Source organism: Lathyrus oleraceus, chromosome 5 (genome assembly GCF_024323335.1).
Source record: "Lathyrus oleraceus cultivar Zhongwan6 chromosome 5, CAAS_Psat_ZW6_1.0, whole genome shotgun sequence".
NCBI classification, from domain to species: Eukaryota; Viridiplantae; Streptophyta; class Magnoliopsida; order Fabales; family Fabaceae; genus Lathyrus; species Lathyrus oleraceus.
Window position 1 is genome coordinate 74186365 of NC_066583.1, and position 12722 is coordinate 74199086.

A 12722-nucleotide genomic window follows, 5' to 3' on the forward strand; every position below is an offset into this window, starting at 1 on the left:
CTGACTCTTGACGATGTTGTCTCTTATGCTGATATCTTTGTTACCACCACGGGTAACGAGGACATCATCATGGTTGGTGACATGAAGAAAATGAAGAACAATGCCATTGTTTGTAACAGTGGTCACTTTTCCAACTCAAAGGGGGGGGGGAGATGATTTTTTTTATTATTCTTTGAACCTCTCTCCTCTTCTCCTTCTCTGGTTTCGCTTTCTCTCTCGTTGATCCGAAATCCATCAAGAAAAGTTGGAAAAGATGGACCATGACCAGACGGGATGCGAAGCAGCCCCTGAAGGTCCTATGTTGTGCGTCAACAACTATGGATTTTTCGGAAGCGCGTCTACCATGAACATGTGCTCTAAGTGCCACAAAGACATGATGCTGAAACAGGAGCAGGGAACACTTGCAACATCTTCCATTGGGAACATTATGAATGGTTCATCAAGCAGCAGTGGAATTGAACCCGCTATTACCGCCAATGTGGAAATCTCTGTTGATTCAGTGGAGCCCGAAACCATCTTTGCACAACCGTTAGTTGCTTCTGACTCAGAGGAGAGTCTGGAGAAGAAGCCCAAGGATGGTCCTAAACTGTGCACCAACTGCAATAAGCGGGTTGGTTTGACACAATTTAATTGTCGATGTGGTAACCTTTTCTGTGCTGTACATCGCTACTCAGACAAGCATGACTGTCCATTTGACTACCGCACTGCCGGACGGGATGCGATAGCCAAAGCAAACCCGGTTGTCAAAGTTGAGAAGCTTGACAAGATATAGATTTGGTGTCTTAAAAGTTTCATGTCTCGAGCTGCTGTTATGCTTTTTGTCATCATGGGATGATCCGAGTTTCCTGCATATTTTGTTGATGTTGTTATTATATTTTTATATGTGATGGGGGACTTGGAGTATTATCTTTGCAGTTTGAGAGACTGCATATTTCATGTGATTGGCGAAAATATATGCCCTGGTGTTTTTTAAGTCTTTAAATCTCTGCTAGTTTGGTGGAAGTTGGTGGTGTAAGCATTATAAAGCTTTTACTTTGTTCCCTATCTATATCTCTGTAATAGTACATGTCAAAATGGTATGTGAAATTGACAGTTGATTTATGAAGGATCCATAAACATGAGTAGATTAAAAAAAACTTCATACCACCCCTATTTCCCAAAATCCTCCGCCCGCACATCTCTTTCTGATATCTGGTGATAGGGACTTTGCTGGCATATTGCACCGGTTAAGAATGAATACCTATAATATCTTGCTTGCAAGTCCTGGAAAGGCTCCTGATGTTCTCCGCAGTGCAGCAACTATAATGTGGCAGTGGGCATCTTTGCTCAAGGGAGAAGATCTAACTGGAAAACATTTCAACCGCCCTCCCGATGGTCAGTTTGGTTCTTGGTATGGAAACTCTAAAGTGCCTCTTGAACAGATATGGAGGAAAAGGCATTGAGAGGGTTAATTACTGTTGCGATAAACTCCAAGCATAACAGTAAACTTTTTTTCTTCTCCATAATACTTTATTTCATTATCTTATTTATTTATTATTTTGGGGTTAATTAATTAAATTTTGACTAGTTAAGTTATTTTGGGATTAATTAATTTTAATTAACTTAGTTATTTTATTCAATTCAATAATTTTGATAATTAATTTTAATTATTTTAATTAATCGATTTAACCAAATTTTAATTAATTAATTTTGTTAATTAAACATTGATCGATTTCTTCCACTATCATTTCACAATTATTTCTAAACTAGTTTCAATCCTTTTCAAATAAATAATTCCAACTTTCCACAACTTCAAAGTCCATTTCAAAATAAATTTTAAATAATTTCCAAACCCGATTAAATCATTCTCGGTGCGATTCAAGTACTTTCCCAATCAAACATAACTCAAAAATCTTTTCTTAAACAAACTCGAAAGAAAAGGACCCTTGGAATCTAGCATTACAGTGTAACCCTTGAACAATTGAGTCCAAAAGCACATGTCTTGTTCTTATTAAGTTTCATTAAACCATTTCAATTTCGACTTCAAATAATTTTTGTAACCAAGTCAAACTGTCTCAAATCATTTATGTGAATTCATCCTCGATCACATATTGAGAGATATTTCTTAAAATCAAATACAATATCCAAACTTTTTTCTAAATAAACTCGAAAGAAAAGGACCGTTGGGATCAAGCATTCTGGCGTAACCCTTTTAACATTTGATTCTCATCAAGTGTTCATTGTCTATTAAATAATTTTCTTAAATAATTCAAATGAAAAAGGACCATTGGAATCTAGCATTTCAGTGGAACCCCGAGCGATTGATCCCGAGGCTCATGTCTCGTTCTCATCAAATATTCGTCTTTCAAAACTCAAAAAAAATATACTTAACTCCTACCTTAACACTTTTTCAATAAAGATGGAAATGGAACATGGTGTATACCGTACACTCCTGAGATTAAGATTCAAAGTGGATGCCTTGCCTATCTTAGCTCTCGCCATCGTTTAAAATTGTCAATGCGGTTTCTTCAAACCCTTTCTCAATCAAACCTAAAAACGCTTAATCTTTATTAAACACTTTTGCCAATAAAGGTGGAAATGGAACATGGTGTATACCGTGCACTCCTGAGACTAGGATTCGAGATGGATATCTCGCTCATCCAAGTTCTCGCCATCACTCAAAATACATCCAACCAATCAAACTCTTTCTCGCCACCGTGCGATTAATCAAGAAAACCTTTTTCATAAATGAAAGATATATTGTCTTAAGGTGATGCAAAACAATGTTTCGGCCACGATTGTTGAGTTAAGATAAGTGACGCTTTTCCGAATGTAGATTTATAAATCCGTTCGATGTGTGGTGTACGTCCGCTCCTCATCTGTTTTGGGTAAAACAATGTTTTCGTCGATTAATACAATATAGCTTTCGCTAAAATCGACCAACAAACGAATATTTTTCTACCCAGAACTACGTAAGCCTTGATTTCTCTTTTGAGATACATAGGAGCAGGATTTGTAAATCTTGTCAGGCCCACTAATAAAAAACTTAGGTTTAGTCCTTCGTCAAAAAATCCAAAAATATTCTCCTCTCTTATATTCTTTCTCTCCCTCATTATAACTTGAGAAGACTAACATAAGCTAACATTCAAAACGAAACTAACTAAACGGTTCCCGTTGAATACAACGGACGTGAGGGATGCTAATACCTTCCCCTTGCGTAACCGACTCCCGAACCCTGATATTGGTTGCGACGACCATAATCATTGTCGTTTTGTCTTGGGTTTTATCGATATTTCCCCTTTCCTTTTTAGGAATAAATAAAGTTCGGTGGCGACTCTGTTCGGTCCATCATTGCGAGCGTGTGATCGCGCTTCGCTTTAAAGTCGTATCCCCATTTTTTCGAGGTGCGACAGAATTGAGTCGGTAGATTGAATTATTTCATAATCACTTATTTCATAACAACTTATTTCAAGAATTGCTTTTAATAATCATTTTTTCTTAATCGAACACCAAATCAAATAACCCCCCCCCCCCCTTAATTTGATTTACCTTTGGATAATAATAATCAAGAATCCATGTGAGAACGATATTCGAGTTAAAATTGTCGCCGTACTAATTATTTAAATTGAATTAATAGTATATTATTAATTTAATCAAATAATTGGGTTATTTTATTATTGGAATAAAATAAATTGGAAAATATATATATGTTGGAATTAAGGAAAAAGTCCCATTGGGAGTAAAAACATTTCACGTGAAAACAGAGAAAATCGTGAAAAGGGAAAAGGGCAGAGAAGAGGAGAAAGGAGCTGAAGAGCAAAGGTTGAAGAACGGAAAGGCTTGAAGCTCAAAGATTTGCCGGATTAACTCAGGTAAGGGGGGTTTATCGTCGATTAATGGGTATTTTGGGATAATATGTCATGGGTAGTGATAAGCCGTCAATTTGACCCTAATTGGGATTTGTAAATGTTGAAATGTTGTTGGATGAACTGTGCTGAAACTTGAAATTAAATTGGTATTTGTGTGAGTAATGTTTTCCCGATCGTATAGTTTTTTACGGGATCGGAATCGGAGGTCCGGAAGTCCTCCAACGGCGGAATTCTGCATTCTGCCGTGTGTTAGCGCAGGAATTGTTGTTTGGTCTGCGTTAACCGGTTAACCCAGGGTGTTAACCGGTTAACACTGTATTGAAATGTGAAAATATTGAGTTTTTGCCTGCGTTAACCGGTTAACCCAGGGCGTTAACCGGTTAACACTGTTGCAGAGTGAAAAATTATTGTTTTTAAATGTGGTGTACCTAATTGAGGGTTGGCCTATGTTGCCTGTGGTGTATTAGGGATAAATTCCCGCTGTTTTGAGCAGTATATGCAATATTGAAATGTACTAATATTGTGGTTGTTGTTTGGCATAATCTGACATGCTTATGTGATGAAAGATTGATGATGTATAATGATGTACATGATGCTGTGAATGTATGTATTGTGCATGTATGTGTGAATGGACTGTTGTATGGCTCAGAGTGTGAGCATATGTTTATTCTTGAATTATTGTTGATGTTTCATTGCTAGATGATTAGCATGCATGGCATAGCCTTCGGGGCTGTAGCTAATTCCCATGGTGAGGAATTAGTGAGTGAACCATTTTGGGTTGTTGTTGATGTTTGCATACTAGATGATTAGTGTGCATAGTCTAGCCTTCGGGGCTGTAGCTAATTCCCATGGTGAGGAATTAGTGAGTGAGTCACTAGGTCTCAAATGAGTGGGACTAGTGAGCTTAGTAGCCGTATCTGGAGGGATCGGTGAGCTTGAACTATATGTTCAAGAATAGTCGGTACCGCATGTGTAGAGTCTCATTGCATAAAAATATGTATGGCGTATAATATGAATGGATGTGTTCCAATATTATACGTGTGTTGTGTTGTGGTTAAGTATGATTTGAGATTATACTGGTATTGTATATTGATGTTGAGTATGATGTTTAAGCCAATGAGCTATTACTGAATGTGTATTGCAATTAGGGTGATTGATGTGTTAATTACTTGGCATTACATGTTGTTTTATAATGCTTATTATATTGATTGAGGAACTCACCCTTACAACTATCTTTCAGGTAACGAGAAATGAGTTGAGTAGAAGCAAATGCTTGGAGTTTAGTGTAGTCTCCCTAGTGGGTCATGCTCTGATAGATGTAACATCGGGCGGGAACACTTTGATTATTACTGTGGTTGTTGTTGAACTAAATTACATGTGATGTTACATGTTTTGCATGATTGAGTTGATCTCTATCCGCTGCGTAATTGTGCAAATACTTTATATTTAAATTAAATAAAAGAGCATGACTGTTATATTGTTTAAATGGTGTGGAATGTTGTGTGACACCCTTGGTGCACTATTACTCTGATATATGTTTAGTATTTTAATTGAATATTTGGGGTATTTTAGAAGGGTGTTACACTGTTGCCGGGGATTCTTGATTATATTAATCGTTTTTAGAGTCATAGGTTTAGTGTCTACGCGTCTAGGTTCTAGTTTCCTCGCGGTTCTGCCCAACTCGCGTTTTAGAGTCCAAAAAGTGAAAAAATTCGGTATTTGGGAAAATTGCATCCGATTGAAAATTTGTTCCGACAGTCTTGTGTAAAAAAATTATGTGATCATTTGTCCCTTACTACAAAGTAGTTACGGATCTTTGCTTTCAATTTCCCAAATTCCTCTTTTTTCTATTTTTTATGAATTTTTTACTATTTTCATAGAGTCGAAAAAAATCGAAAAAATTCTCAAAATTATATTTTTAAGTCATTAGATTAAATTCGGTGTCACTTTATTTTTCTGAATTTATTTTGATCAATTCCCTTCTTTGTGTTTGTTTTTGACTTTTAGGGACATTGTCGGCATTTTGAATATTGTTGTTGCATTGCTGTGCGTTAGTCCTGGCTACTAGGTCTCGTTGTTCTGAACTTGTTGCTTTTGATCCTGAAGTAGAGAGAACTTTGCACACACAACATAGAGCAGTCCAGGCTAGTTCATCACCCACGATTGAGTCTGATTCTGAGTCTGACTATTTACATAACTTGTTTGCTTCTGATTCTGAACTTGTTTTTGAAATGGCTGACAATAGAACCTTAAGGAAATTGGTTGCACCTGATGTGAATTATAATGGCTTGTGTATTGAAGATGATGTTGTTGCTATTCCTTTTGAATTAAAATCGGGTTTAATACACTTGTTGCCCAAGTTTAGTGGTCTTGCAGGTGAGGATCCGCACAAACATTTGAAAGAATTCCAGGTGGTGTGTTCTACACCATTGAAGCCTGAAGGGATCACTGAAGATCACATCAAACTTCGAGCTTTTTCTTTTTCATTGCAGGGTGCAACAAAGGATTGGATATATTATCTCGAGCCAAATTCAATTGCAAGCTGGAATGCCCTAAAAAAAGTGTTCTTAGAGAGATATTTTAGTGCCTCCATAGCTGCCTCGATAAGAAAGGAGATTTGTGGTATTAGACAGAGTAATAAGTCATTGATCGAGTATTGGGAGAGATTCAAACACTTGGTATCCAGCTGCCCTCAGCACCAAATCATCGAGCAATTACTCATCTAGTACTTTTATGAGGGTTTGATACCAATGGATAGGAACATTCTTGATGTTGCTAGTGGTGGAGCACTTGTTGATAAGACTCCAAATGTTGCCAAAGCCCTTATCGAAAATATGTCCCTTAATTTCCAACAGTTCACTACTAAAGACAATTCTGTGCAAAACAAAGGCGTGAATCAAATTTAGGTTTCTTCCAACAAAGATTTAGAGACCAGAATTGACGAGCTCACTGCCTTAATCAAACAGCTGGCAATAGCAAAACCTCAAACATCAATAATGTGTGGTATTTGTACTTCTCATGAGCACCCGACCGATACTTGTCCTATTCTGAGAGACGAGTCCATTACTGAGTTGCCTCAAGCTTATGCAGCCAACCTTTACAATCAAAATAGATACAATAATACTCCTGACATGTCCACCAACAAATACCATCCCAATTGGAGGAACCATCCCAACCTTCGATATGGAAACCCACAATAAAACCCACCTCAAGTGGCTGCCCCTGCACCTTCTGGACCATCCTTAGAAGATCTTGTCAAACAAATGGCCGCCAACAATCTCCAATTTCAATAAAGGACCGATTCTAGCATTCAGACCTTGAACATGCAAATGGGACAACTTGCTACTCAAATAAATAACATGCAAGGCCAAGGGTCGAACCAGCTTCCAACCCAAATAGTTGTCAATCCAAGGGATTCTAATGCTAATGTGAGTGCAATTTCGTTGAGATCTGGAAAGGTTACAGAAACAGCCCCTGAAAAAAATAAAAAAATTATTGAGGTAACATCCGAACCTGAACCTACTCCATCTGAACGTGTTTCATCTGAAAAAATTAATGAAAAGGAGTATGTGCCACCAGTCCCCTTCCAACACAGAGTTCTGAAAAATAAAAGAATTGAGGAGGGAGACAAGGAAAGAGAGATATTTGATGTTTTTAGAAAAGTTGTGGTAAATATTCTGCTTTTTGATGTAATTAAACAGGTTCCTAAGTATGCAAAGTTTTTGAAGGATTTGTGTACAAATAAGAGGAGAATTAAAGGAAGTGAGAAAGTTAACTTGGGAAGAAATATTTCTTATTTTATTCAGCCCAAGCCTTCATCTGAAAAAGTTACAGGCGAGAAAAATGTTTCAGCCATCACTCAGCCTTGCCACAAAAGCAGAAGGATCCAGGAACTTTTACTGTCCCCTGTACCATCGGGGATGGTAAATTCGAGAATTGCATGCTTGATTTGAGAGTGGGCATTAATGTTATGCCCACTTCTATTTATAATAACCTTAATCTTGGTCCTTTGCAGCATACAAGTTTGATCGTCCAACCTGCAGATTTTTACATTCTGGACATGGAAGGCAAGACTAAGACAAGCAAAGCTCCCATCATTTTAGGCAGACTGTTCATGAAAACGGAGAAGACAAAAATTGATGTTGACGATGGAACCATGTCCATGGAATTTGGTGACATTGTCGCAAAATTTAACATTTTCGATGCCATGAAACACCCCTTGGAAGAGCATTCCGTTTTTCATATGGAATTGATATCTGAGCTAGTTAAGGACACTTGTTCTGATTTATTTTCACTTGATTTTCCATCTTTATCTGGTTTTGATGATATTTACTCATGTGTTGATTGTACTAACACTAACCTTTGTGTTGTGTGTGCTAAGATTGATGCTGCCTTGCAGCCTGGTACATTTCCTACAGGTGAAGTTGTTGTCGATGAAGCTGTTTTTGCAGTTGATGCTCTTGACATCCCGGCTGCCCCAAGCATTCCCTCCATCGAGCAACCCCTGTCTTTAGAGCTGAAACAGCTCCCTGAAAACCTGAAATACGCTTATTTGGAGACTAATGAAAAACTCCCTGTTATTATTTCTTCTAACCTTGATTCCGATCAGGAAGACAAGCTTTTATAGGTTTTAAAGAAGCACAAGAAGGCAATCGGGTGGATATTAGCCGACCTCCCAGGTATTAGTCCGTCGATGTGCATGCACAGGATATTACTTGAGGATGGAGCGAAAACAATAAGACAACCCTACAGGAGGCTTAATCCTTTGATTCTTGATGTTGTGAAGAAGGAGGTAACCAAACTCTTGCAAGCATGTGTCATTTATCCTATCTCTGACAGTAAATGGGTGTCGCACCTCGAAAAAATGGGGATACGACTTCAAAGCAAAGCGCGATCGCACGCTCGCAATGATGGACTGAACAGAGTCGCCACCGAATTTTATTTATTCCTAAAAAGGAAAGGGGAAATATCGATAAAACCCAAGACAAAAGAAAGGATAAGATATGGTCATCGCAACCAATATCAGGGTTCGGGAGTCGATTACGCAAGGGGAAGGTATTAGCACCCCTCACGTCCGTTGTACTCAACGGGAACCATTAGGTCAGTTGTGTGCATTAATGTTAGTTTGAAGTGTTAGGCTTTTCAGTTATTAGGTGGGAAAGAAAGAGTAAAAGAGAGGAAAATGTTTTTTGATTTTTGACGAAGGACTAAACCTAAGTTTTTTTTATTAGTGGGCCTGACAAGATTTAAAAATCCTGCTCCTACGTATCTCAAAAGAGAAATCAAGGCTTACGTAGTTCTGGGTAGAAAAATGTTTGTTTGTTGGTTAATTTTTAGCGAAAGCTATATTGTCATACCCCGATTTTGATCCTAAAATTTTTCCATTTTTTCTTCTATTTTTGCATTTGCATACATTCATCAGTATAAAATGGATTTTAATATCTTGACTCTTTTTTATTTTTAATTTGATTTTAATTTCAAATTAAGTTTAATTCCAATTGTCAATTTAATCTTAATTGTTTATTTTTACTAATGATTAAAACTCTAATCGATTTTTATTTCCAAATGAATGTTAGAGTTGATGTCCAAGTAATTTTAAATGAATTATAGATTATTTTGTTTTTAATTTGGTTTTTTGCTGATTTGTTATTAGTAATTAAATTGATATTCAAACTAATATTGGATTATTCCTAAAAATCCACATCCATTTTTATAATCAAAATTCAAAATCCAAAATCCAAAATCCATTTTGTATCCATAATGCATTTCAAATCAAAACAATACATACATACATTTGATAATTTTTTTTTTAACATTCACAAACCCAATACTCCTGGAACCTTCTTGTTTCAACGTTTTCCAAATCTGGTGGCCTTCAACTGGCTCACTCTCTCTTCAACGCCATGCCTATGAAGAACCCCCTTGTCTGGAATTCCATCATTCATGTTTACTCTCGACACAGGCATCCAAGAAAAGCTCTTTTACTCTTTAAGGAGATGAATTTAGACCCTTCAGAAACGTTCAATTGTTAATTTTTATGGGAAATGTGGTGATTTGGATAGTGCTGCTCAGGTTGTGGGTTTTGTGAAGGAAGTAGATGACTTTTCTTTATCTGCTTTGGTATCAGATTATGCAAATGCCGGTAGAATGAGAGATGCGAGAAGGGTTTTTGATAGCATGGTTGATCCTTGTTCTGCGCTGTGGAATTCAATTATTTCGGGGTATGTGTCTAGTGGTGAGGAAATGGAGGCATTGGTTCTCTTCAACTCAATGCGTAGGAATGGTATTTGGGGAGACTTTTCTGCTATTGCAAACGTTTTGAATGCTGCTAGTAGCTTGCTAAATGTTGAACTTGTTAAGCAAATGCATGACCATGCTTTTAAAATTGGGGCAACTCGTGATATCGTGGTTTCTAGTGCTTTGCTAGATGCATACTCCAAATGTCAACACCCTCATGAAGCTTGCAAGTTGTTCGGTGAGTTCAAAGCTTATGATGCAATCTCACTTAATACCATGATTACTGTTTATTGTAATTGTGGAAGAATAGAAGATGCAAAATGGATTTTTAACACGATGCCTAATAAAACCCTGATTTCATGGAATTCAATCTTGGTTGGCCTCACTCAGAATGCGTGTCCAAGTGATGCGTTGGATACTTTCTGTAAGATGAATAAGCTGGATGTGAAAATGGACATGTTGTAGCTTTGCCTCGGGCCGGTTTGGTTCTGCTAGCAAAAGCCAAGAAAAACACGATATATGCTGTGCATACAGAATATTATTGTGTCCAAACACAAGTTGTCCAACAGTACGGACTCAAGTTGTCACAATGTTTGCCACCACCGTATGACAACACATTATCTGCTAGCCGGCACACCAAGAAACCAATCAGCCTACAACATTCCACTGCCAAACCTACCAAATCAACCAAAGAAATAAAATGTCAAAATGAAATGTTCAAACAAAAAGTTTGTCAAGGACACATTCCATAAAAGTGGAATAACAGATACATTTAATTTAAAGAAATCTGTAGTAGGAACATGCCAACTTTTGCAAGACAACCACAAATTCATCACTCTTCAAAAACAGAATGGACTTCAATATTAATGATAGTAACAGTTATCAATTGGTCTATGAGGAACAAAAACAAACTGCACTAGGAAACCTTGTGATGCTAAATATAAATACATATTCTACCTCAAAGACCGAAATCGTGCCTGACTAGAATAACTTGACCAACCAGCTCTTTTACACGAAATTGATGAAGGCTTTCATACATTTTCTTCCATTGAGTAACCATCTGCACAGACTTTGGGTAATCGCTTTTTAGTTTCTCTATCTCCATTTCGGAAGAGGCAGCTGAACCTTGATTCTGAAGTTCTTTACCGTAACTAGAAATCACGTGAGAACTAAGCACGTTTAAAGACACGGATGATGTTATGAGTCCTTGCGTTCCAAACTCAAACTCATGATGAGACTCCACCTAAGAGAAGGAGAAACCTTCCTGGCGATCCAGACCCGGAAGCTGAAGTTGTAGCTTTATCACCGAAGACACTGATGGCAATGAATAGATTCATATGTGAGGTCTGCAACAAAGGATTTCAAAGAGATCAGAATTTTCAACTTCATAAAAGAGGACACAATTTACCATGGAAGTTGAAGCAGAGAGACAGGCTTCAAGAATGAGAATGGAATACCTAAATTCAATCTTAAGGCAAGAAGTTGGTTTCTTTGACACGCAAACTGCCGGTTCTTCGCAACATACCAAATTGTCTCACTCATCTCCTCAGATGCAAACATAGCCCAATCTGCCTTGTGCGAGAAGATATCAGACTGCGTGACTTACCTGTCAACATTCTTTCATATCTTTGCGTTTGTACTTTCATGGAGACTAGCATTGGCAGCCATACCACTATCTGTCATGTTCATTGTTCCGGCGCTTGCGTTCGGGAGGATGATGAAAACAAAACACCTGAAATTGTTGTGGTATGCTTTTGAGTAAAACCTTGTCGATGATGTAAGGCATTGTTTTAAATCCCCAAACACTGAAGAGATAAGGAGTTAATCCCTAGTCAACCACTTTGAGCCTAGAAATTGGTGTTTATTTCGGATCTAAAACCCTTAATCTTAACCTGGGGCAGGGTAGTTGTGTTCAGATAGTTTGATCATGCATCCGATCTTTCAAAAAATTGTCCATATGAACACCCTCCAATTAGGTTCAACCACATGTCATCCTTCGTGCACATGTTGAAGTGTCGAAGAAGTTGAGAAAAGATAAAATTAGTGTTGGTTGATCCTCATCCACCAATAATGTGGCAGTCACACGCATAAAAAAAAAGAGGATAGAAAAAAGCCCACTAGGTCAAATACCACAAGATGACTTAGGCAAAAGTTAGGGCATCCCGATGGACCAAAAGCTTCAAAGAAGCGGTCCAGGCAAAATTAAGGCTAAAATAAAATCATAACCATTCAAGTGTTTCCAAATTATAACCTTTCACCAATTAGCCTCCATTTTCTCATGACCAAACTGCCAAGGGGAGTTAACCAACGGACCTGCACTGAGTTACAAAAGAAAATCACAAAATAGGTCAGCAACCACATCAAATAGCCTTCAGACTTGTAGTCCCAAATAAGCAAGCACTCTTTACCTTGCTGTAAATTTCATGGATTGGTTTCCCTCAGAAAAATTTCATCGAAAGATATAAATTTCAGTTGCTCGGCATCACTTGCATGCTAATAGCCTCAAGGTACGAAGAAATCAACGCTCCCCATGTTGAAGACTTCTGTTTCATCACAGACAACGCATACACAAAAGAGCAGGAGGTTTCTTCGAGTGGCACAAGCTTTTTACAAGAGACAAAAGGCTAACGAGATTGA

The 12722-nt window shown here is 37.7% G+C and overlaps 2 protein-coding genes across 2 annotated transcripts; both read left to right on the top strand.

The window, feature by feature from the left end:
- The first annotated feature begins 253 nt into the window (after nt 1–253).
- On the top strand, nt 254–772 carry LOC127084660 (zinc finger A20 and AN1 domain-containing stress-associated protein 8-like). The gene has a single exon (XM_051025155.1). The coding sequence runs from the start codon at nt 254–256 to the stop codon at nt 770–772; it is 519 nt and encodes a 172-aa protein (XP_050881112.1).
- A 5826-nt stretch (nt 773–6598) lies between these two features.
- Nucleotides 6599–10550, top strand: LOC127078811 (putative pentatricopeptide repeat-containing protein At1g77010, mitochondrial). Its single transcript, XM_051019236.1, has 5 exons — nt 6599–6739; nt 7550–7771; nt 7864–7915; nt 8458–8527; nt 9911–10550. The coding sequence occupies exons 1-5, from the start codon at nt 6599–6601 to the stop codon at nt 10548–10550; spliced, it is 1125 nt and encodes a 374-aa protein (XP_050875193.1).
- The last annotated feature ends 2172 nt before the right edge of the window (nt 10551–12722 follow it).

What these genes read in the sequence shown, in the direction of transcription:
- LOC127084660 (XM_051025155.1), top strand. Translation starts at nt 254, where the DNA reads ATGGACCATGACCAGACGGGATGCGAAGCAGCCCCTGAAGGTCCTATG.
- LOC127078811 (XM_051019236.1), top strand. Translation starts at nt 6,599, where the DNA reads ATGGATAGGAACATTCTTGATGTTGCTAGTGGTGGAGCACTTGTTGAT. An exon ending in CCCCTGTACCATCGGGGATG is followed by an intron (nt 7,772 to 7,863) that starts GTAAATTCGAGA and finishes GGTCCTTTGCAG; the next exon opens with CATACAAGTTTGATCGTCCA. An exon ending in TTACATTCTGGACATGGAAG is followed by an intron (nt 7,916 to 8,457) that starts GCAAGACTAAGA and finishes GATTCCGATCAG; the next exon opens with GAAGACAAGCTTTTATAGGT.